Source organism: Pteropus medius, unplaced genomic scaffold (genome assembly GCF_902729225.1).
Source record: "Pteropus medius unplaced genomic scaffold, Ma_sr-lr_union100, whole genome shotgun sequence".
Lineage (NCBI taxonomy): Eukaryota > Metazoa > Chordata > Mammalia > Chiroptera > Pteropodidae > Pteropus > Pteropus medius.
In genome coordinates, this window is record NW_024354503.1 from 2,856,886 (window position 1) to 2,881,289 (window position 24,404).

General features: G+C 43.7%; 2 protein-coding genes and 1 pseudogene across 6 annotated transcripts in view; all 3 read right to left on the reverse strand.

The window, feature by feature from the left end:
- Nucleotides 1-3,643: 3,643 nt before the first annotated feature.
- ZNF436 (zinc finger protein 436) lies at nt 3,644-14,726 on the reverse strand. 4 transcript variants are annotated; one of them, XM_039854404.1, is made up of 4 exons: nt 14,109-14,726; nt 12,732-12,824; nt 11,817-11,943; nt 3,644-9,848 (listed from the first exon to the last, which is right to left on the reverse strand). In XM_039854404.1, the coding sequence occupies exons 2-4, from the start codon at nt 12,762-12,764 to the stop codon at nt 8,596-8,598; spliced, it is 1,413 nt and encodes a 470-aa protein (XP_039710338.1). In that variant the 5' UTR covers nt 12,765-12,824; nt 14,109-14,726; the 3' UTR covers nt 3,644-8,595. The 4 variants fall into 4 exon arrangements, with proteins under 4 accessions (XP_039710338.1, XP_039710335.1, XP_039710336.1 ...); XM_039854401.1 differs by lacking the exon at nt 14,109-14,726 and adding an exon at nt 13,479-13,682; XM_039854402.1 differs by lacking the exon at nt 14,109-14,726 and adding an exon at nt 13,017-13,355.
- Nucleotides 14,727-17,908: 3,182 nt separating this feature from the next.
- Nucleotides 17,909-18,027, reverse strand: LOC120596363 (uncharacterized; annotated as a pseudogene).
- Nucleotides 18,028-21,593: 3,566 nt separating this feature from the next.
- TCEA3 (transcription elongation factor A3) overlaps nt 21,594-24,404 on the reverse strand; it is a 33,582-nt gene continuing 30,771 nt past the window's right edge. For both annotated transcript variants that reach the window (XM_039854966.1, XM_039854964.1), the window contains 2 exons: nt 24,078-24,149; nt 21,594-21,806 (listed from right to left, as the gene is read on the reverse strand). In XM_039854966.1, coding sequence (XP_039710900.1) covers nt 21,798-21,806; nt 24,078-24,149 — 81 coding nt within the window. In that variant the 3' untranslated portion in view covers nt 21,594-21,797. The remainder of the gene's footprint in view (nt 21,807-24,077; nt 24,150-24,404) is intronic.

Consider the following 24,404-nt stretch of genomic DNA (forward strand, 5'->3'; position numbering starts at 1 on the left):
TTAAATACAGGTCCATGGGACTCTAAAGCTACTTCACTAAGCTACTTTTCAATTAAAGTCTCAGCATTGGCAGATTCTTCACTTGTAGAGGTACATATTTTTACTAGTCAAAAATTATAATAGTCAATCTGATGAATAAGTTAGAAAATACTACTTAGGGTCCAAAGCAAACTGTAATATAAGATAATAACATTTGCTCATGTAGTTTGCAAATTGGCTTCTAAATTAAATTCGAGCTTGTTCTGAGAAATGATATTTCTAAGAACAACACTGTGGCCTCACAAGATTAGAGCACTGGGGAGGAATAGTCTTTTGGGTAGGTCTGATAGAAAAGAAAATGTCTCATAAAGATTTACCTATAATGACTTCATAATACTACTTAACACTTGTCAAGCACTTACCATGTTATCTTACTTAATGCTCACAACAATACATAAGGCAAAGTACCAAAAAGTATCATCTCCCTTTCACAAATGAAGAAACTAAGGCCCAAGTCAGAGCTGAGTCAAACTCTGGTGTAACTCCAAATTCCAATCTCTTAATCATTATGCTGCACAGCCAGAGGAGATGAGTCAAAACCAATAATATTAAATCTCCCTCTTTTTAAGCCTTCACATTTCCGAACTTGATGTTGGTTGTCTCTGAATGTGAAATCCTTTTTGTCCTTAATTTTTTTTTGTCATGAGTTTTCTGTTCTCTTTGGGTTCTGTTAAGGGACTATGGAAAAAGTGAAAAAAGAAAGATAACAAAGTGAGCTCTCCTTTCAACAGCTTTCCGCTTCCCCAGTCAAACTCAAGAAAGCAAGAGTTAAGTTTCAAGTCTAATTAGGATTATTAAATCCAATTTAAGGGTGATAAACACTTAGCCTCCTGAAAGAATTTAACACATCATTCTTCCCTTGGAAACAGCAGGATTCCCTGGCGACTCACCACCAGGACTTTGATGCATCTACTCACTGACACTGAACCTTGCAGTCATTTAAAGTCAAATTCTAGGAGACTACTGAACATAATATTTGGTCCATCGAGTTCTAATTATTTTAAGGCTTCCCTCCAGGCAGGCAGAAGAGAGCTATGTGTGGAAAATCGTCTATGGAAGTGTTACTGTAAGCTTTTAACCAAAATCCAGCAGAATTCTAAGGTAAGTATTATTACCCATGTTCAAATATACAAGTTAATATACCATTACACAAATAAGGTTTAACAGATCATGAGTCCTGCTTCCTCAGTATAGCTGATGTTTTGTTTTTAAAAAATAATAAAATGTTAAATATTGTAAATAGACTACGTGTATATAACTAAATTCTCATTACCCTTAAGCTAAAATACCCATTTGAAGAGGGCACGTGCTCTCTAATTATAATTAATAACAATAATATAATGTCTTGTACTTAGTTTTTCCATTTATAAGGAGTTTCAAATATAGCATCTCATCTTTGCTACATTTGGACATCTTGAAATGTGCCACATCCTTGGCCCTGTGACTCTCCTCTCCTAATTCTTCTCTGAGTTCTATTATACAAGGGCCCTCAACCCCCATGCCACAGACCGGTAGCAGTCTGTGGCCTGTTAGGAATCAGGCCGCACAGCAAGAAGTGAATGGCAGGTGACAAAGCAAGGCTTCATCTGTATTTGCAGCCACTCCCCAGCGCTACCATCACCATCTCAGCTCAACCTCAGATCATCAGGCATTAGATTCTCATAGGAGCACTAGACCCTGGTGCCAAAAAGGTTGGGGACCGCTGCTGTAATATTTCCTTTTGGTCCTCTCCTCTGTCCATTGTTACTCATTGGTGGTTCCAGGATTTCATCCTTGACGCTGTTTTCACTTTCTATCAGGACCACCCCTTTACTTGCACAATCTCTACTTCTACCATCTTCATATTAGCTAAGCCTCTTTCTTTATCGGCAGCCCCACTTTTGATCCTAAGCTCTGCACTCATATTTCCGACTACTTGCTGGGTATGTGAATATATGTTTGGATGTAATGGATTCTTCAAACCCAACAACTAGTCTCTAAAAATAGTTTTTGTCTCCCACCATTTGCCCCCTTCCTCACTGAGCTCTACCCAAACCTACTGCCTAGTGGTTATTCCTCCAGTATGCCAACTGCTGCCTCAGCACTCTTATATTTGCTCTTCAGGAAATTAAGTACTTAGAAATTAAGTACTTTCCCCCACATATCCTGATTACTTTCAGAACTTGTCTCTAATGTCACCTCTTAAGAGAGGCTTTCTTTAACAACTCTTTCTAAAATAGGAGCTCCCCTTTACCCCCCCCTTCCCTTATTCCATTTTTTTTCACTGCACTTGTTACCACCTGACATTATAATACATCTTTGTTTATGGTCCATCCCCTCCCCAGTCAGAATATAAGTTCAACAAGGGTAGAGCCTTCATCTCATTCAGTCCTACACTCAATGCTGAGTACATAAGCTCCTGTTCAACAAAATCTTGTTAAATGATTGAATTAACTTTTAACCTTTATACCCAACCCATACTCTTCCTCTTTGTGGATTCTGGCTCCATTCATAGCATACTCATGTATCCAACAAAATCACTCACCGCAGAAATTTGGATTTCATAGGTTCTGACTCCTTATCATAAATCATTCATGGAAATGTTTGATAGTATACCTGGAACCATGTCTGGAACAAGAGTACAGATGGAGGCCAGCCCCCTTCTTTTCCTGTTTTGGCTCTGTCCCATTCCAGAAAGGCCCTCACATCCACATGCATGACTGCCCCACCTGCAGGTCCGAGCTCTGTCCATCCTCCCAAACCTAAGGCCTATGGGTACACATACGCAGGTTGGTATACTCTCAAGAGAACGAACCCGAGGAAGAGGCTCAAAAGTGGGCTGTTTGGGCAAAGAATTCCAAAGTTCTGGATACTGGGAATTTGTGATCCGGAAGAAGAACAGGAAATGTGAGCTCTGGACGGGTATGTCTCCTTGGCCCCATATGGAAAAGTACAACTGGAGTAAGGCCAGATCAGAGCCTCGAAAGAGTAGGTCTCAGGGAGGAGGCCCCATTACTCTGATCTAAGGGTAGTTATTGCCTGGGCTAAAACCTGAACTCCAAGATAGTGGATGTAACTAAACAGAAATGAAGTTCAGAAAGCATGCTTCTTCCTTGCCTTGCCTAAAAATCAAAGATTTAAATCTTATGACTCAAGAGCTATCAATGTAGAGATTTAGAAAAGGAAATCTTGGGTAAAAATTCTATCAGAAAACTAGACTTTATCAAAATTTAAAACTTTGGTTCTTTGAAAGGGACTATTAAGAGAATGAAAATACAAGCCAAAGACTTAGGGGAAATATTTGCAAATCATATATCTGATATAGAACTTATATCCAAAATATAGAAAAGACTCTCAAAATTCAATGAAAACAAGGGATCTAAAACTTTCATTAGATTCTCAAAGGAATCTTATCCTCTCCAAAATGTTAACAACCATTGGCTAATGTGCTTGGCTTGAAGGATTTGGAGATTGACCGGAGTCCAAACTTAGAGCAGGGAGCTTAAAATCCTGCCCAAGCTCCCCATATTAACAGCCTGCTTTGCAACATGTCTCCAAAATTGCATAGAAAAAAAAAAAAATCTATTCCTAGGTAACCCTCCAAAGATGACAATGACTCATCAAGTACAGGGGCAGGAGTCTTTATTACGGCTTTACCTTGGTGGGCAGTGGTGAATCTCACTACATCTGGGAACCTTCTTCCTCTGACATAAGGCCCCACCACATACCCTATGACAGAATTTCTACAGTTCTTTTATGAATAGCTTACATGGTCATCAGTCCTGCTGAAGGAAATGAAGTTTATTTTCCTCTCATTTACTCAAGAAATATCTACTGCCTGCCTACACTGTTAAACATTTACTGGGGGTTAAAGATACACAGATGAGCAAGACACAGTGACTTTTTCAAGGATGTCAAAGTCTGATGGAGGAGATGAAAAAGTAAACAGGCAATAGCAAAACAGGGATAAAGAGCTTTAATTGGAATAAACCCAGGGAACACTGAAAAGAACACTTGATCCAGTCTGGTGGGCAGGGAAAGGTTAACTGAGAACAAATTAGGTATGAGACCTGAAGGATGAGGAGGAGTTGGCCAGAAGAGTAGAGAGAAAGAGATGCAGTTCAGAGAGTGTTGCAAGTGCAGAGAACAGAAGCTGAGGAGAGCAGCAGAGGCCACATCATGGATGGCCTCTTCATAAATCACACTGAAGGAATTTCATTGTATGCTGCTGGTGATAGCAAGCATGAGAAGGTTTTAGACAGAAAAGTGGTGACAAGGGATTCGCCCTTCAGAAAGATCATTCCAGCTGCAGCAAGGGAGAACAGACTAAAAGGGGTTGAAAATAGAAATGAGGAGATTCATTAGGAGGTTGTTTCTGTAAGGAAGATGTGGCCTGGTAATGGTCTGAATAATTGCAACTAATATTTTGAGCCCCATTATCTCATTTAATCTTTGCGACTCTATAAGGTGATGGGAAACCCAAGGAGCAGAAAAGCTAAGTAATTTACCCGAGGTCACATGGTAGATGGTGGGAGTAGGGCAACGTAGGCGCACTTGAGAAATATTTAGGAGGTGGTAAGGTCATGTCTGGATGACTAATTATTCAACTAATATTATTGATTTGGGGAGGGTGGCTAAAGGAGCAGGAGTTGTCAAATATGATATGCAAGTTTCTAGCTTGGATAACTAGGCAATGACTGAGTTAGGAAATATAGGAGAAGCAGGTGGGGACTGGTGGAAGGAAGTGGTATGTTCAGTTTGGGGGTTAATTTTAAGGTGCCTGGGTAATTTCCGAGTGGAGATGTCTACAAGGCAGCTAGCTTCAGGGGCCGGTGTGAAACTCAGAGAGAATTTGATGTCATCAGCCTCAATCTCTCCCAGAAGGAAAAATAAAACCACCTTTGGAGAAGCTGAAAATGGTACAAACTTTGAACATGAAGCATTTAGGAAAAGAGATAATGAGATTAACTGCTAGACAATTTTAGGTTGTTACAGGGTAATTTTCTCCTATTAATTTTATTCAATTGTTTTCACTAATGGTCTTTTATCTTGGTGTGCTACAGAGCAGCCCAAATTGGCTACTGTACTGCAGAGGTGGGTATCTAACCAATGCTTCAGAGCCCATTTTTCCTAGGGCACTGGAACTCCTTTTTGGACAACACTAATTTTTGAAACACTAGGGAAGCACTTAAGAAATTATCATTTCAGTGCACCCAGTGGGGTCCTAATGTCCTTGAAGCAGAGCCCTAATAGACGCTAGCCTCCTAGAGAACAGCGCCAGAAAGAAACCTGCTTCATTATAATAATGGTGAAATATTAACATTTCAAATACTCTTAGAGGAGAGGTTCTGGGTGAATTTCTCCAGGTGGACTGGCATTTTCCTTACCAGAAATTAAAAATGCTAAACATGTAGAATGAAGAGAGTTTTAAAAAATGTTTTTAAAAGGTTTCTTTTCCAAGTCTTGACTATAGGGTTAATTCAAGTTTTTCCCCCATATTTGCATTTTTGTCCCCTTTAAATTACTCCCACTTCCTACTTTTGTTTAGATTGGCCCTCCGTTTGAAAAGTTTTCATAAGAGAAAATTACTTGTAAGCAATTTGAAAATTGTGGCCACACCCTGGTAACGCATAATCACTGCCTTAGGCAGACTGTGCAACTCTGTCATGAATAGAGAGCTTTGACTGTTTCTAAGAGGTATCTCTGTTCTGGAATCCCAATACTGGTTCAGTAGAAATTGTTTTAGTATTTTTGATACCCACAAATATCTCCTTAAAGCAACAAGGCCTCCTTTCATTTTTCTTTTTGGATGTGGGTTTTGCTTTCCCCTCCTCCCCTTTCTCCAAAACTAATGAGTCACTCATACCAAATATTTCCATGTTGCTTTGCCACCAGCTGAATCTTCATAGGAATCTGTCTAGGTTTTTGCAATTTCTCAAAATATGGCAATATTTGTGAAGACAATGTACCCTCAGATTTCCATAAGAGCATCTGTACAAATGAATGAATGTAAAGACAACTGTGCCTAATTTTAATGAATCTGAGGAAAAGCGATTTTATGAATCAGTTATGGATTACTAAAATAATTCTCAGGTTTTTGATTTTTAAAAATTATACTTTTAATTATAGAATATTGTTAGAATAATACAGATGTAGATAAGACACTAGGATAACTGTGACCAATACCATAAGGAAAACTGCTCTACATACGCATTTGTTCATTCACTCTCCACAACCAAGGAAAACAGGCACAAAGTGTTCAGGATATGTGCAGAAGTAGCCAGAGTCTTGGGAGCAGAAGGCATGCAAGAAGCATTAGCAAAGAGAGTCCGATGCATAACTTCTACACAAAGTTCAGCACAGCAAATGGACAGCAACTGGCAGAAAGAGGAGACAGAGCTGGTCCGGCCCTTGCCCTTTTAACTTCCCAGCTGGAGTGTATGTATGGAGAGATGGCTGGGGCACTTAGAAGCCAAAAGCAGCAGCAGGAACAGGTTAAGGTGGGGCAGGAGAGTAAGGAATAAAAAGGGGGTAAAATACAGTTAGGTCATGGAGATGTTGTCTTCTATGGCCATTCCAAAGCTGATGCTCATAGTGGCTCACAGAAACAAGAGAACTTCGATATTCATTAAAACCATCAGCAACACTGATACAGGAATAGACATATTTGAATTTTAGTCACCAAGAACATGTCAGTCATTCAACAATTAAAATATGAATACCCAGTCTGCTAGGTTCTGTATACAACAAAAAAACATGCTCCCTGTCCTAGTTTATATTGAAATAGGAGTGGCAACAGAAAGCTCCTTGGTAGAGTGTTCTTTCATTTTGTTACTTTCAATGTGTCATTTGCAAGGGATGCAGTCCCTCACAGCTGTGGGTCATAACTCACTACAATACACTATCCAAGAGAGACCACTGGTTCCTTTTATACCAAGTCTCAAAGAGCTATGGCCAAAGTATTTTTCAAATGTTACAGCACTCACAATAAAGCATAGTAGAAATAACTTGGGGCACACTCGAAAAAAAAATTCCTTACTTCAGTCCCATCTCCTAGGCTGGTCGATTCCCTCCCACTCCCACCCCCAAATGCTTGGATAAGCACCAATATTTAGGATATTCTTTAATTCCTGTTTGGGCTGAGATAAGGACACTACTGGGCTTACTCTGGGTCAACTCTTATTTTAACCACTTATATCTGTAGGCTGAGAGAATGAAAATACATTCCTACCTAGGTTTAATTCCTTATGACTAGCCCAAAGAGAAGATATTCAGTCTGAGAACAGGACAATCAACCTATCTGTCCAGTCATTACCTCTCACAATTGACTGATACATACATAAACAAGTAAGTGCTTAGTTCAGTACAAAGACAGAGCTTATAGGAGAGTGAACACTAGAGCACTAGTGTTTAAATTTTTTTTTTTTTTATAAAGAATGAAAAAAAGGACATTCCTCACATTGGAGTTATGTCTGTAGTTCTGTCACAAGATCAACATCACCCCAAAACATGCTAATTCTGTGTGAATTCAGTTTCTATTGGAAAAACCACAGGAATACACATTTTACTATACATACACATGCCCTTATGCAAGCTAAGAGAAACACTGGGATGTGGCCCTTATCAAATCCTAGAGTTAGCAGTATAGGAAGAATTGATCTGAAAGGATAGAAGGGAAAGAACACAGAAATGACTCGTGTTCCTTGAGAAGGGGCTCTGTGCTTCCTTCCCCAAGGTCAATTCCACTTGCTCCTTACACTCCACCATCACTTATGGTCCTATCTTTCCTTGAAGATATTTTCCCTACAATATTCCCTACAGTGATCCTCAAAGAAAATAAATTCTGATTAATGGCAATAACAACAGTGGGCATCACTTGCTAAAGTCACCATCCTTGGTGAGTCCTTGGTCCCCACACATGTGTTTCATTTTTTTCTTTCAATCTGTATCTTCGGTTAGCTTTCACAAAGATGCAAGATTCTAAAAAGTTAATTAGAAACAATGAGGAGAAAAAGTATGATCATTGCCTTCACTGTGCAGAATCCAGCTCTCAGGAAGTCAGAAAGATACAAATGCATGAGCAACTCAAGGAAAAAGCCCTTTGAAGGGGGAAGATGTGTGTGCCCAACTACTGTAGTGAGTGAATAAGTGTGGCAATTCAGGCAGTCTCTGGTTATCTTTTTTCAAAGCAGTTGTGACCACCATATTACAGTCCAACATTTCCCCTAGCAGTTTTTTCGGCCAAGGATGGGAGAAATAACTTCTAAAAATTATACTCCGTTTCCAGGCCTGAGCATTCACCAGCATTTATCCCCTAGTCTTCAGATTTCCAGTTACTTGTGGGGATGATTTCGATGAAGTAATTGAGTGAACAAAAATCACTATTTGGGGGAGGGGATAACATTCCCTAAGCTGTGGGTCACAATTTCAAATACCTTGTTTTCTTTGATGTTCCAAAGTGTGGCCCACAACAAGGAAATTTGGTACAGTATAAGAAGCTCAGTCTTGAGAGAGCTCTTTGATATCAAATAAAATTGTACCTTCAAATGAACCGTTTCTCAGTCATAATTACAGGACTTAGTCGGTGTGAACTCTCTTATGTTTAATAAGAGCTGAGCTCCGGCTGAAACTCTTCTCACATTCAGTACATTCATAAGGCTTCTCTCCTGTATGAACTCTTTGATGTGTAATGAGGTTAGAGCTCTGGGTGAAACCTTTTCCACACTGCACACACTCATAAGGCTTCTCTCCTGTGTGGGTTCTCTGGTGTTTAATTAGATCTGACCTTTCACCAAAGCTTCGCCAACATTCGTTGCACTCGTAGGGCTTCTCTCCAGTGTGAATTTTCTGGTGTGTGATGAGATGAGAGCTCCTGCTGAAGCTTTTCCCACAAGCGTTACATTCATATGGCTTTTCCCCGGTGTGGGTTCTCTGGTGCTGAACCAAGTGTGATATGCGGCTGAAATTCTCCCCGCATTCATTACAGTGGTACGGCTTTTCTCCCGTGTGGGCTCTGCGATGGCGTACCAAGTCGGAGTTCTGACTGAAATTCTTTCCACATTCGTCACATTTGTAGGGCCTCTCTCCCGTGTGGACTCGATAATGTTTGATGAGATCGGATCTCTCGCTGAAGCCTCGCCCACATTCATTACACTCGTAAGGCTTCTCACCTGTGTGGGTCCTCTGGTGCTGCGCTAGGTGAGAGCTCCGGCTGAAGCTTTTCCCACATTCTTCACACTCATAGGGTTTCTCCCCACTGTGGGTCCTTTGGTGTTGAATTAGGTGAGATAGCCGGCAGAAACTTTTCCCACACTCGTTACATTTGTGGGGCTTTTCTCCAGTGTGGATTGTCTGATGCTGGATGAGGTGAGAGCTTCTTCCAAAACTTTTCCCACACTCATTACAGTCATAGGGCCTCTCCCCAGTGTGTGTTCTTTGATGCTGAATAAGGTGTGAGCTCCGACTGAAGCCCTTTCCACATTCATAACACTTATAGGGTCTGTCTCCAGTGTGGGTTTTCTGATGTCGATTAAGGTCTGATATCTGACTGAAGGCCTTTCCACAATGAGAACATATGTGATATCGGATGCCTGTGTGAACTTCTTTGTGGACAAGCAGATCCGTGACTTGTTGGAGAGGATAGCTTACCCACTCTTCTGCTGTTAAATCTCCCCACTGTCTTTCTGATCTATCCCTGCTTTCAAAGACTTCTTCACTTTCAGGATTTTCCTCAGTATTCCCAACAGGTCTTTCAGATGTAGTCCCAAATTCTACATTTTCACTAATCTCTTGCTTTGGGTTCACCTCGTTCTCACTTCTGATCTCAAAATCTGTAATAAAGGGTAAATAGTAATAATAATAGTAGTAGTAGTAGTAGTAGTAAAAACACAAAAATTATCTGCTATCTGCAAGGCACTGTGCTAAGTTCTTTACATGAATTACCTCAACTACCCTGAGAGTCGGGCATTATGATGATTTCCACTTCCTGAATGAGAAATTCAAGACTGAAAGAAGTGACTGGCAAAAGGTCATATAGTAATAAATGGTGGAGCCAGAATTCGAATTCAGGTTTGCCTATAAAAGTTCATGCTCTGTATCAATACAGTTAATGGTTCTTTATGAAAATTGTATATATTCCTAGTGTTCCAAAAGAAGAAAACCAAAAACAGAATATGAGACTCTAAATTAGAATCTCTAATAGCCAAGAGCCTAGATATTTTATGTGCAAATGCAGGTGTGTATATGTGTTTATTCTTAACTGATCAAGCCTTCATCATTATCATTATATAATATTTACTAAGAACCTATTGGGTTAGCATGGAAAAAAAATGAATTATCTATTTATATTATTAGTGACTATGAAATGCTACTACCTACTTTCCGATATTCTTTTAATGAAAATAGGTAGGGGTGGGAAGGCTGAAGGCAAAAAAAGATATCCAGCTCAGAACATTCTCAGCATTGACTAAGTACAGTCTTCAAATGAAAACCAAAATATACAACCACTGTGTATAAGAAACTTTCTACCAGACACTGCATTTTCCAAGTTGTGTTTCTTAGTATACTCTTCAGAAAGAAGTTGCTAGGTGTGCTGGGAAAAAGGATAAATTAGTTTGGTAAATGATGCATACAACATCCTCTTAGGAATTCACAATACCTGATAATGCGTTAAAGGATCTAAAGAGTCTTGAGGTAGAAGATCCTTATAAACATTATTTAACCCACTCTCAAACTTATTTAGGCAAGTATCTTGTTTTTCTTTCTTTTTTGATGCTTCCATGCTTCTAATAAGTGCTCCCTGGGCAGAACCATAGACATGTAAACTCACATTTCTTTAAGATTCTAATTTCTTATTTTTGTTGGATTGAGTGGAATATTTGGGTTACAGACTGCAATATACCTGGGTAGATAATTTCATTTCTAGTTGCTTTTCTAAAGGAAGGAACCAAGAAACTTGGGACATCAGAGAGAGCTCAAATTAAAAAGAAAATCCCTCATAGCTGCCTTTTGTTCTGGAAAAGGCTATAGGAATAAAGGTTTCAAAAAAAAAGGATTAGTCTTAATGAGTGGCAGGTGACCCAGTGAACCATATATGGTTGCTAACTTCTGTCGAGTCTAAACAGGAGATAAAGTGAATCCAAAGCCTGTTTAGCTCAAGAATATACTGTTTATTTTAGTTACACTCAGACCAAAGGATAACTAACAGAAAAGACGGGTTTGTAGACCATCAAAAAAAGTAGTTTTCTCGCTAATAGAATTTGTGATCTCATTTAGTTCAGGATTCTCCCGGAACAACATTTGACATACTCAAAATCTATGATCAACTCTGAAACATCTCTAGACAAGTACGTACTCCAGGCAAATAAAAGACCTGAGGCAAAGCTAGTGCTCTGAAGCCAAAACAAACACAGAAAGGTGGCTGTTGTCCTTCCATGAACCTGGATCAGAACCCCCTCATCTTCTAGTAAAAGCCCATTTACAGGGGCATTTATATCCTGGCAAGCACCATTATGTCAGACCTGTTTGGTCAGTAATCTGTACAAACAGGCTAGAGAATGGCAAATGACTCAGGGCACAAGAAATCTGAATGTTTCTAAAGTGTGCAGAAACATTCTTTCTTTTTAGACAATATGACCTTGATGTTCCTACACTCAAAGATACGCCTGAGGACTCAACTCAAGCCAATACCAATTAAGCGCTTTAAAAATCAAACAAGTAGGTTCTGTTGAAAGAGCTAAGCCACTTTTGACACAGTCTCAAAAACGTGAGATGAAGAAAAGTAGAGAATACTTACTTACCTAATGAGACAACATTTCCGTAATTCTCCTGCATAACATCCCTGTAAATGTCCCTTTGTGTAGGGTCCAGAGGTCTCCATTCTTCCCGGGTGAGGTACATGGCCATATCTTCAAATGTCACAGGTGCCTGAAATCACACAATGCTTCCTCATTACTTGGTATCTGAGGTAGTACAGTTTTTCTTCTTGAAATTAGAGACATGGCTAAAATCACTGAGGAGGCAAAAGGTATTAAGTCTGATCTGTAGAGTCCAAAGAAATAAATAAGCTAAAAAGAGATGTAGTAAAGAAGGGAGCAAATTAACAGCTGATTGCTCTGGTCCCAAGGCCAAATCGCCCTGCCCCACTCTGGAACCTCTAGCTGTACTTTTCTCAGAACACATCTAGCACCTACATTGTTCCATACCTTTATTCACAATGTTCCTCTTTTCCTGGAATATCTTTCTCCGAGTAGAGAAATCTTACTACCCTTTAAGACTCTGTTCCAGTCCCAACTATTCTTCAGTGGCCCCCGTCCCTCTACTTTGCTCCACTCCTTCCTCAGACCTCTCAGAATTAATCATGCCCACTTCTTGCTTCCCACACCACAGCATTTTGTTCCTTCGGCAAATAGAGCTCTTATCACGTTGTATCATGGTTAACCGGATGCCGTCTGTCTCCCAACAGATTGTGAGCAGGCGGGGAGGGCCCGTTTCATCTATCTTTTGTCTCCCCGGTATTTAAAGGCATACAGCAGGTGTTCAATAAATGCTTGTCTGTGGCTAAACTGGCCTAGTACTGGGTCCCTGGAGGCAGAATACCGAACTGAGCTAAGAACTAATCCCAGGGAATTTCCCACAGGGATTTGCAGAGCAAAGAAACGCTGGGACGAGATGGGTAAGCAGAGGCAGGGTCCGCGAAGCCACCCCTGGCTTACCTGGGACCCAGCCATGAGCAGGGTGGCTGCCATCTCGGGCTCAAGGATTCGCCTCCCAGGAGAGAGAGCAGGAAAAGCAGCAAGCAGACAGCGCTAAAGGAGGCGAAAAGCAGGGCGTGAGGAACAGAGAAAAGGCCCTGCCCACTCCCCAGGGCTGGAGTTCTGGCCGCCAGACGGTGGGGAGGGCCCCGGACCCGGGCAGGGTCGCTCTCCTTCCTGACCCTCGAGCGCGACCCGCCCTCTGTGTCTCCGCCACCAAGGGGTGGAGGCAATGCCGGAATTTACTAAAGACAGGTCCCTGGCTCCGTCTCTCCCCGGCCGAGGGTCAAGCTGCTGCAGTCTCAGGGAGGCGGCTCTCAGCCCAGCCCACAGAACGCCTCTGCTCTTCTATCTTGAGGCTGGGCCCTTTCCGGCAGTTGCCTCAGCCAATCAGCAAGCGGAGACCGAAAAACGCTCTACCAATGACAAGCCGAACACTAGGCCCGCCTCTTGTAGCCTGGCTGGGCACCCCTAACAGGCCTGCGTCTAGCCCTGTGGCCTGCCGGGAGTTGGAGTTCCAGTCCGGCGTACAAAGGCCAGTTAGGGGCCAAAAGCCAAGGAGGGAAAAGAACAAAAGGGTGAAGAAGCACGTCCTCCTAGCTAAGGCGGAGTATCTTCCGCTTTCTTCTATTGGAGACCATAATCCGATTAAGCCAGGAGGTTGCCCTACTCTTCCTCGCGGCCCTAGAAGCTTATCTTGAGTCGGACCTTAACTGCAACGTCGGCCCTCGTATAGGTGCTGGCTTGTGTTGGGTTCCGCTGGGGATTAGCCCTCATTTGACAGCCTAGGTCTGAAAGGAAAGCGACAGCCGCCCACTCCCCAGGGGAGACTCGGTGGCCGCGCTGGAACTTTAAGCTCCTCCCACACACTACATCTCCCAGCAGCGCCGCCGGCATTCTCACCCCGCTACGCAGACTACAACTTCCAAAAGACCCCGCGCCGCCAGGGGGCCAACGAGCGGGTCCGCGGCTGGGCCCGGCGGTATCCCCGCTTCATCGCTATTAACCCTATAGGGGCGTCCGACCGCGTCCTTCTAAAGAAGGCGCCCCTTGAGGGAGTGACTGAGTTATGCCTAGCAGAGGGGAAGCGAAAACCCTGAGCGAGGGTAGAGGATAGAGCGCGTAAGGAGGATCGAGCCAGGCCTCAATTCTGGGAAGGGCCGTCCTTAACATCCCGAGGGCTTATCTGTTAAAAGAATTCCTGGCGGCCTCCGGCACCGTTGGGATGGATCGTTGGCCTCTTGAGGGCCAGAACCGGGTGGGCCCTAAGGATGTTAATAGTCCTGACCGGCTGAAGATAGGAAGCCGAAAACCCGAGCTGAGAACGAACACACTTACCTCTCCTGGCCCGCAAAAGATCCACTAGATCGTGGGCTCCAAGATCCGAGAGATTCTAACAGATTCCAGATCCGCAGGCAGAGTTCTCTGAGACTTCAGGCGTTCGGAAATATTCTAGAGATCACTGGCAGATCCCGGATATCTCAGACCCGCAGGTAGATGTCGAATCCGTAGACTTGCAAGCAAAGCCCAGAAATCATAGGCGGATCCCAGAGACTTACAGATTCCCAAGACCTCAGACTCTCAGGCAGCTGAGAAACCACAGGCTCATAGGCAGATTCCTCTGAGACCACAGCAGCTAGCCAAGAAACACCACCAGCAGCTAAGCTGCATTCAACTGTTAAAAGAGTTCTTCAGAACGGAAGGGCTTGCAACCTTCCCTTTCCCAGCCAGGATGAGAAAATTAGACAATGGAAGCCGAGCACTAGGGAAAGCAGGCATTCTGCGTGGAGAAGAGCTCTGAGCTCGCCGTAGCCTTGGAGAGGGAAGTGATGGAAAAAGAATATAGCAGCTTATTAGGGACTCCCACCCTCTTCAAGTTATAAATATCCCCAGAACCTTGGCTACGTGCCCAGAAGCCTGTTGTCTCTAACTGTACAGGAGACTTCTCTGCCTGGGCTGGGAAAGGGGCTTTTCTTTTGTTTTGCAGTTACGTCCACCCACTGAGTGACTCGATTTTTTTTTTTTCCTGAACATGACTCCAGGCAATGCTTTTATTAGTGAGTGTCCTGTTCCCAGTGCCCAGTTATTTGTGATTAAATTACTCAAGTGTCTAAAAGGAACTTAGGACCCTACCCAGCCATGAGGCTGACTCTCCTAGTCCCACTCCTCTTCTCGCCCCCAGCTGTGAGGCTAGGAATTCTTAAGATACCACAGAATTGTACCATCTTACCTCATCTAAGATAGATATGGGTACCATAGACACACAAAAAATGGAATCACAGAGGATCCTCAAGAGGCAGTGTCCCTAGTGGGAAGAGTGTGGGCATCAAGGTCAGAGAGTCCAGGCTGTGTATCCTTTGGAAAGTCATTTAATCTCTGCAGGCCCCATTTCCCTTTTTGTAAAATGGGGTAATCACACCTGAGGTGGTGGTGATTACCTCAGGAAGTGTAATGACTTAAAGCATGCCACGCACAGTGAACACCCAGATGATAGCTGTTATTAATCCTGCTTTGGGTGGGAGGGGAGACTTCCAGAAGGCCTGTGGATATTTTCATTGGCTAAAAAATTTGAGACATCAGAGTGGCTTGATAGCTGTGAGGAGCTGCTGGTGACCTTATCCTCACATAATGTTTCTGCTGGAAATCCTGAGGGAAGTGGAGGTTTGACCAGTTTGGTGGGTTCCAGTGAATTGGTGTATTGAGCCCAGTAGAAGAGAGGTATTTAGAGCTGCCAGGGACCCAGGAAGATAAGGCCTCACCTTCAGGGAAACCTCTGGAACAGGAGGAAGGGGATCTGTTCATACTTCAGCTAATTGCAGGTTTCTAACTGGGCCTAATATGAGGTGAGCTGAGCTGAGGCCTGAGTCCCTCAGCCCAGCAGGGCTCCCTTTTCATCCCTTCTCTGACAGATTGCTTTGTAAACTTTCTTAGGTCTTTTTTCCCCCTTGCTCCAGTGCTTTAAATCCTTCTTTGTCCTCTGCTGTTTCTTTTATTCCTCAGGGCTGCCTGGGGGCAGGGCAACTCTCTAAGCCTGGCTTGGCTGCCTGCCTCCTTCTGTAAGTGCTGTTCTCTTTCTTCACCTGGGACCCTCCAGAGGGGTGGAGAAGAGAGGCTGAGAGCTATGGAAAGCGTGACTGCATTTGGTGCCCCTGGGGGTTGGGGGTAGGGAGCGGGGACGGGGTGGTGGTGGTAGGGAGTGGATGAGTGGATGAGGGGGAGGAAAGAAAGTGGGTGAAGGGCTTCCTGTTGCAGCTTTCAGCTGGACTCTGAGGATTGGGGTCACTGGAGGAGGAGGTGGCTTCCTGCCCCATTGTTCGGAACTTCATTGTTTCTCAGGAATACTTACTGTATGTGGGTTTTCAATAACCAACTTGGAAAGCTGTATTTGTCCCATATTCAGCAAACAATGAGCACCTACTGCGTACAGAGGCAACAGCACAGCCTATCACTGGGGAAAGGCGCCAGGAGAACCCATTTGGCCAAGGTCTCCAATTTAGGCTTTGACATTATCTCCAAATGGGCTTATACGTCATGTCAGGTCCACTGACCAGTTTGATCAAAGACCCTCCTTGTATAACCTTAAGCTCGTCTCTTATTAACAGACCTCTGTGCCTATGGAGCACTATAAATTATATTTCAATAAACCCTATAGTTATCTCACGAGCCACACAATTACATGGTAATTTTTTGGATTAGAAAGATTAATTTATCAAACGTTTAAAAATATGCCTCAGTATTTGTGATCTTGTTTTGTCAACTCTTCATTTTCAAATATACCAGTAATATAAAAAAAAATCAAAGTGACTCGGACTTCTCGACACCTGCTAGGAGCGGAGATGAAGCTTCAACACAGCTGGGGACATGGGGGACACACTGACTTGCAAACAGTCAGTGCAGTCCAACTGCTGCAGTATACAGACGAGCTAGCTAGTCTGTACCAAGGACAGGGAGGACTCATAGCTGGTGGGTAAGGGATGAAACTTCACAGAGGAGGTGACATCTGAGCTGGCTTGCAAAGACTGTAGGAGTCTTGGAAATGGGAGAAGGAAGGAATGGACAGCATTCCAGTCTTCAAGAACAGCATGTGCGAAGTCATGGAGGCATGAAAGGACAGAGCTGTTCCAGAATGGTCAGGATTGGGTATGGCTAGAGGGAGAAGTGTGGGGGTGGAGTGGCAGAGGAAGAAGCAGGGCAGGGACGGTCTCTTATGTCCCCTTGCCGCCTGCCTGTTTGACTGTGGATCAGCAAAGCTGATGATGATAGCAGGCAGCCTAGGGGCTGGCCTGAGGTTAGAAGAGCAGACTGACTCTGCAGGAGGAGCGGGGAGTAGAGGGGATAGGGAAGCTCTTTTTGACCTCATGCATTTCAGCTGGTTCTCTCTCAAGAGAATCAACATTCAAAAAAATGTAAACAATTACATTAAAAATGTACAACAAACTTATTTAGTTTGTTTAGCTTACTTAAAAGGCATCAAATAGGCTCATATTCACTGGACATGTTTACTGTGTCTCTTTTCTGCACCAGACACACTATTGGGAGATGAGACACCGCCCCTCACAATGACTGCAGGGCTGCTGTGGAATAAATGTGGGAACGGCTGCAAAACCGCATGGCACAGAGGAGGAGGGCCTTGGGACACAGTGGCCTTCATTGTTACGGGGGAAGTAAAACACATCATGCTCTGTGAGTTGAAGCCATATTTCAAAGTGGCTCAGAGCATGAATAGGGGCCTGAGTTCAAGTCCAGATTCTGTCTCCTGGAAGCAAATTACTCTCTGAACCTTGGTTTTCTCAGTCCGTAAAAAGGTCTAATAATAAAATATATAAAGACAGAAAGCAGAATAGTACTTGCCAGGGGCTGGGGGAGGAGGGAAATGGAGAATTGTATAGCTATAGAGGTTCAGTTTTACAAAATGAAAAGAGTTCTGCAGATTGGCTGGACAACAATGTGAATGTACTTAACACCGCCCAACTGCATATACCCTTAAAATGGTTAAGATGGCAAATTTTATATCATGTATATTTCATTAGATTTTTAAAATTAAATTAAATTTTTTTTTTAGGTGAAGCAACCCTTGGTTGACCTCACATATTGCAAGGACCTTGTCAGCTTATAATCTCTGAATTTTTAATTTTTTTCGCCTACAGCACCTGGTCTTCCTAGGTGGTCTCCAATCCAAGTACTAACCAGGCCCAACCTTGCTTAGCTTCTGAGATCAGACGGGATCGGGCTTGTTCAGGGTAGCATGGCCATAGACTATTAGATTCTTTTTTTCAAAGAGCATAATAAGAGTAACCTAATTCATGGAGTCTGAGGGTTGGCTGAGCAATATAAGGTACTCCGCTATACTCATAGTAATATTAGCTAACATTTACTAATCAAATACTTTGTGTTAGGCATGATTCTAATGAATCACAATGACCCTTGGAGCTAGGTGCTATTGCCATCATTTTACAGATGAAAAATGCAGGCATGGAGAAGTTACATAAGGTGCCAAGATACTCAGCTAGCAAATGCTTCATAACTAATAAATAGTATCGACACTCATACAAAGAAATCATCATCATCATCATCATCATCGTTATGGTAGAATGCAATGTAATGATTAGCACTTCACGGCACTGTGGGTTTTCTGAGGAACCATCTCTTGTGGTCAGGAGATTAGAGAAGGCTTCATAGCAGATGTGTAGTACATCTGAGATGAGCCTTAAAGAATGGGTAGGATCTGGGTGGGGTGGAGGAGGGGGAATCAGAATAGTTGGGAAGGCCCATCAGGTTTTCAAGAACCGGGCATTATCTCCCTTAGGCTAGAGCAAAAGGGCAGCAGGTATAGAAGATACAGCATCAAAGACAGGCAGAAGGCAGACGGAGGGGAGCTTTGAAAGCCAAACCAAGGAGTTTGGATTTTATTTGATAACTGGTGGAAATCCACTGAAGGTCAGTGGAAAAGTGATGCTTAGAGATATGCAAGGCCGATGCAGGTAAGGAGGGAGTGCTTTGAACCGGGAGAACAGTAGAAGGTCTTTGCACAAGTCCAAGAAAAAAGAAAACCTGAAAGACAATGTTGATAGCGATGGCAATGGAGAGAGGGTTGGACAAGGGAGAGACTATAGGGAACTGATCAAGCGAAGAGGGCAAGGGGAAAGGGTCAAAAATGGTCCTAAGTAATGAACTAGTAGTCGACAAATAGAAAAAAGACAGAAGAAGGGATTTAAGAAAGAGAAGATGTGAGTTCAGAGTAAGATTAATTGTACTGAGAGGTCCAGTGGGGTGCTTGGGGGAGATATTCATAGGTACTTGGTGACTAAACTCAGGGCTAAAATTAGAGATTTGGTAGTCTGGATGAGACTACTAAGAAAGAATTCTCATTTTGTACAGTATTTCAGGTTTCTGTAACATTTTGAAACACTTTCTAAATTGGTCATTGGATCTTGAATGTACTTTTGTTTTCAAAGTCTTTTGGCCATAGCATTCCTGGTGAGGCCTTCCCTCCTCTAACCCAAGCATGTTGTCTCTCTGTTTCACCTCACTTGACCTTGTCTTTTTCCTCCTGTAAAGCAGCAATCTCCCCTCCCCTAGGAAGCCTTCCCAGGTGGCAGAGGTTAATGAATGCTAACTCCCTTGCAGTTCGCACCATCTTCATCTTGGATGTGCAGGTGGAGATGGGGTTAAATCATGTGTCCCAGCACAGACTGTGGGACAAGAAGGAGCACAGCATGGCCACTGTGGCTGGAGCACAAAGTGTGGGGGCGAGGCAGAGGCTAGCCCTGCGGGGGGCCTTGTAGACCCTGCCAAGAGCAGTGGGGAGAAAAATGGAGTTTTAAATGGGGGTGGTAGAGTGGGGAGCTGTAACATGACCAGATTTGTAGTTTCGAAATGCCTATTCTGGATTGGCGCAGCGGAGAGCATGAATTGGAGTGGGTCACAAGTGAACACAGGAAGACCAGTTGGGAGGGGATGGACGTCTGCTAATGAACAGGGTCTAAGGCTGATTCAGGCCTTTCTATGTCCTTTTGTGAATGCAGATAGGTACTGTGCAGATGTACGGACTAGAACTGACTTGTTCTTTGGCTGTTTAATCTGACTCATCTCCTTTATAAACAGTAAGGTTATTGAGGGTGGAGATTCAGTTCTGTATTTTTTCCTAAGCTGTAAATTCCTGACTCCAGGAGCACAATGGATATTTAAACCGTGACTACTGAAAATCGCCCCAGGGTCCCTCCTTTCAAAAGCCCCAAAGTAACATTTATTGACATTATTAAATGGATAGTGGTTGCTTTTTTATTCCACTCTGGGTTTCTAGACATTTGGATGGAGGATTAGATAATGTCGAGAAAAATCTGGATGCCTAAAACTCTTATTATGCAGAGTGGTCTGTGGACAAGCAGCACAAGCATCACCTGGGAGCTTGTTAAAAATGAGAAATCTCAGGCCCCATCCTAGACCCACTGAATCAGAATCTGCATTTGAATGTGATTCCCACCCACGTTAAAGTTTAAGCAACACCCTCCACATTTCTGTGGGTAATATTCGTACCTCAGGCATGTATCACATCCCATCTGGTGTGGAAAGTCTGTGCCTATGATTTCTTTCCCTGCCAGGCTGGGAATTCTTGGAAGGTAGAGGCCGAGCATTGTGTATGGCCCTGGATCTCTCACTACCTTGAGCACAATGACAGGAAGCAGCAGGCCTGGGTTTCAGTCCTGGTTCTGCCGTTTATGGGCTGTGTGTATTGTGTCATCTGTGAGAGGACTTTCAGTCCTTCCAAAGGATCCATCCCAAATCTGACTGTTGAAAAGCTGAAGATGGTGGCAGATTTCTGTACACTGTTTATTCACAGGATTCATCTACAGGAGGAGCCACTTGACGAATGGAAGGAGGAAGGTGATAACCAATTCAGAGTGGATGATGACCAAGGCATATAAGGAACTTGGGCTGAAACTTTTCCCAAACAGCTGCCCTAAAGATAAACCAAGGCATACGGAGAGACCCAGTGGCCTCTGCACAATCACCCTATGAGGTAGACGCTAGTACCACTTCCATTTTTACAGTTAAGGAGATGGCTCAGGAGGTTAAGAGACTTGCTCAGGCTCCCAGAAGTTCACTGGCTCCTGTATTTCAGCCATTTGAGGAAACACAGAATCCAGGAGCTCAGCCTGGGGCCGTCACGGGGCCAGGGACAATCAGAGACTGAGATCCAGGATGGGTCCACCAGAACTGCTCTTAAGGCCTTTCCGGAAGGTTCTATCTTTGCCTAAAGTTCCTGTCAGCTTAAAAAGCAAGTAGATGTCATTATGGGAGAAGCATGATAAGGCCCCTTACCCTGAAGACTTCCTCTGAAGTTCAGGTCACATATGGAGCTGTGAGGAACGCATTGCACCTCCCCGGGTCCACAGAACTGAGGGACACCACCATACCCTTCACCCAGAAAGCCTCAGCTGAAGACTCTCTGTTCTCTGCCTAGAGGGACTAGGTCTGGAGTCCTCAAAGGCCTCCAAAGCCAGCTAGGAACAGGGAATAGCAGAGGGTTTGGGAGATGAGGAGTAGGGAAGAAATCTTTCTACGTGGCATGGAAGTCATATCTGCCTAAGCCAAATCACGTGCCGACTTCTGCATGTGTGACTCTGGGGTGGGGTGGGATGGGGTAAGAGTTACATAAGTCTGGTATTTTTCAATTCAGAAAAGGTTCAGATGTGAGGGAAGGGACTCAGAGCAAAGGTCTGCCAGCCCGCCGTCAAAGATATAACACCTCAGTTCTGAGGCTCTGAAGTCTCGGAGTTTCTATAGGAGGTTTGTCAACACAGACTCAGCATCATACCCCAATTAGTCTCCCCCTATTAGCTGATCTTTATTAATAAGTGATGATTACTTTACAAAACAATCCTCCCTCTGATCCCTAATACCCCATTCAGAGTTCAGCATTTTTCTTCATTTTAATTTTTATTTTTTCTCCAGTTACGATGGCTTAAGTGCTTTCTCTTTGTTCTTCTTCACCTTTGTTCACTGAAATCTTGGCTGGCAGTTCTATCAGCAGAACTACAAAACCAAAAAGGCAACAAAATTTTAGAGCTTTCCCTGTACCATCCAAGGAGGCTAGGGGCAGGGGGAGGGAACGTGAAAAAGAAGGAAGGGTCTGGAGCCACACAGCCGAGTCTAAATCTAAGCTCTGCCATGATTAGCTATGTGACTTTGAACAAATCACTCATCTGTAAAATGGGTTCATAATTCCCCCACAATGCGAGAAAGATATCAGATACAAATAAATAGAATTTTAATGTCGGATATGTGGTGGGCTCTCAATTCAAGGTCAAAATATCACTGTGATTATCACTAATCACTTGAGTAGACTTCAGGCCTTCCACATGGCAATGTACACTACATGAAAATGTCAGAAGCCAGGTAGCTGCCACCTGTGGGCCCTGCCTCTCCAACTAATAAGAATGAGGCGGGGAAGAATTGAGTTTGGAGCAGGCAGAACATCCTTTCCTAATAGTAACAATGACAAAAGCAACGATTTATTGAGCACTTATTCTGGGCTAGGCAGTATTAACATGCATTAACTTATTTCATTCTCGCTATCACCCTAGGAGGTAGGTATTGTGTCACAGGTAAAAAAGCAATTTGGAGAGGTTCAGTGACTTGCCCAAACTCCCATAATACTATAGATGACAGACTCAGAATAATAAGAATGGTGGTTTCTATGTATCAGAAACCTATATGCTCAGGGCTTTTTTGGTATGGTTGTACAGGTTGTTCACTGCACAAGAGCGCCTGGCCAAAGGGGCAAGATGGGGCTGAAACTCAGCCCCTGCTCTGTTTGCCAAGCTCTGTACCCTGATGCAAGGCTGTGTCTACCTGGAGGCAGGGACCTTTTTCTAATTTGACAAAGATACCATATTAGCTATCATATGCTTTACGTGTATTACATTCTCTAATCCTTAAAACAGCCCTGTGGGTAGAGATAATACCCTCATTTTACAGATGAGGAAATTCAGGCCTAGAGAGTTCAGGTCACTTAGCTAAGTCACCTTGTAAGTGATAAAAAGCTAGGATTTGAACCTGATGCCGCAGCCCATACTCTAAACCACTGGGCCACTATATTGGCCCCATCCTTAAGTGCTCAATAGATGAATAAAGGAAAAAATACATAATTGTATGACTTTTACTTTAAAAAATATGGCAGTTATAATGGAGTCTCAGGGCTATTGAGGCCCTTATTAAAGTTGTAGAAACTAAATCAATCAGGAATTTGGAGCATGATCTTTCAGAGCTCCGAACTATGTGACTTTATGCTCGTTGAGTATTATGGTAGCTCATTTCCTCATCTGGAAGTGAAAGTACTAAAAAGGAATGTTTCTCATAAAGTGTGCGTGTGTATGTAATAATCTTCACATCAACCATGGGAAAAAGGCATTATTATCACCCTTTTGCTCAGGGAGGTGAGTGATATGCTCAGGGTCACACAGCAAGTAGGGCGAAGTAGAGACTTGAAACCAGGGCTTCCGACTCCCAGCCCATGCTCAGTCTTGGGCTCTTTGCTAAGTACCCTAGAACTTTTGGAGTACCTGCTGTCTGTCTGGTGGCCCAGACATCAAACAGTGCACGTGCAAATCAGACTGGAAACTGACATTAATCACATGACCACACTGAGTTCTTTCAGAAGATGTGGCAAGAAGGAACACTATGAGAGCAGTCTTTGCTTGTCTCCCACGCCTAAAAACAAAACCTCTGCCTTTGCAGGAGCTGGGGCGGCCCAGGTTACAGCCTTGGGTGATGTAAGCTTTTCCAGAGCTGCCTTGGGACCGGAGTATGACCTGGGAGCACAGGGAGGTGTGTGTGTGGGGGAGCAGGGGTAGTGAGGCCCCTCTGACAGGGCTCAGACTTCCTCGTCCCTGGCTGTGACCAGGTTCAAAGGAAATACCATCTGTGAAAGCATTTTGCAAAGAGGTGTGGTCCAAATGCAGAATGCTATTGTTTTTCCTCCCCTTTGGGGATCTAGGGGAGGAGAGGAACAATTTCATCTGTGCTGAAATGACAGACTTGCCCATCCTCTGATAAAATGTGGGCTGCTGCTCCCACCCCAGCTGGGTGCCTTCCAAAACAAAAACATGCACGTGCATTATCTCTCTGCCTCACCAAAAACAACCTGCCATGATCTCCAGCTCTGCAGACCCCCTCTGCACAGGCCGGTATACTCCCCACCCCGCCCAGTGCACAAGGCCCCTTCTTGGCTGTGAGTATACTACTCCTTATGTGGGACAGCATCTGTGGATGACAGGGAAGGGAAGCAGACCCAGACATACAGACCTTCCAGCGATTGCCGCATTCATTGCACAGGACAAAAGTAGTCATGGGCTCATCAGCGCTTCGTGTCTGCACCTGAGAGAGAGAGAGGCCCATTCGCGAAGTCACTCCCCTGCTCTAGGACCTGCCATGGCTCCCAGTGTCTGTAGGAGTAGGTTCAAATCCCAGAGCTTGGCACTGTTATTCCCATCCCCCTTTGATAATTCCCTTATCACTGAGAACTCCATACTATATATTTTCCTCTCCTCGTGCAGGTCCATCAGCTCACTTCTAGTATCTCAGTGGCTCGGCCTGGCCTTTGCTCTTTCACTCTTGCTGATCCTTCTGAAC

Excerpts from the sequence above, each read along its gene's own strand:
- ZNF436 (XM_039854401.1), bottom strand. The coding sequence starts at position 13,667 with ATGCCGGCGGCGCTGCTGGGAGATGTAGTGTGTGGGAGGAGCTTAAAG. Across the intron at positions 12,825-13,478 it reads GGGCCGACGTTGCAGTTAAG|CGCTGTCTGCTTGCTGCTTT; the intron begins GTCCGACTCAAG and ends CGCCTCCTTTAG. Across the intron at positions 11,944-12,731 it reads TGCTCATGGCTGGGTCCCAG|GCACCTGTGACATTTGAAGA; the intron begins GTAAGCCAGGGG and ends GTGTGATTTCAG.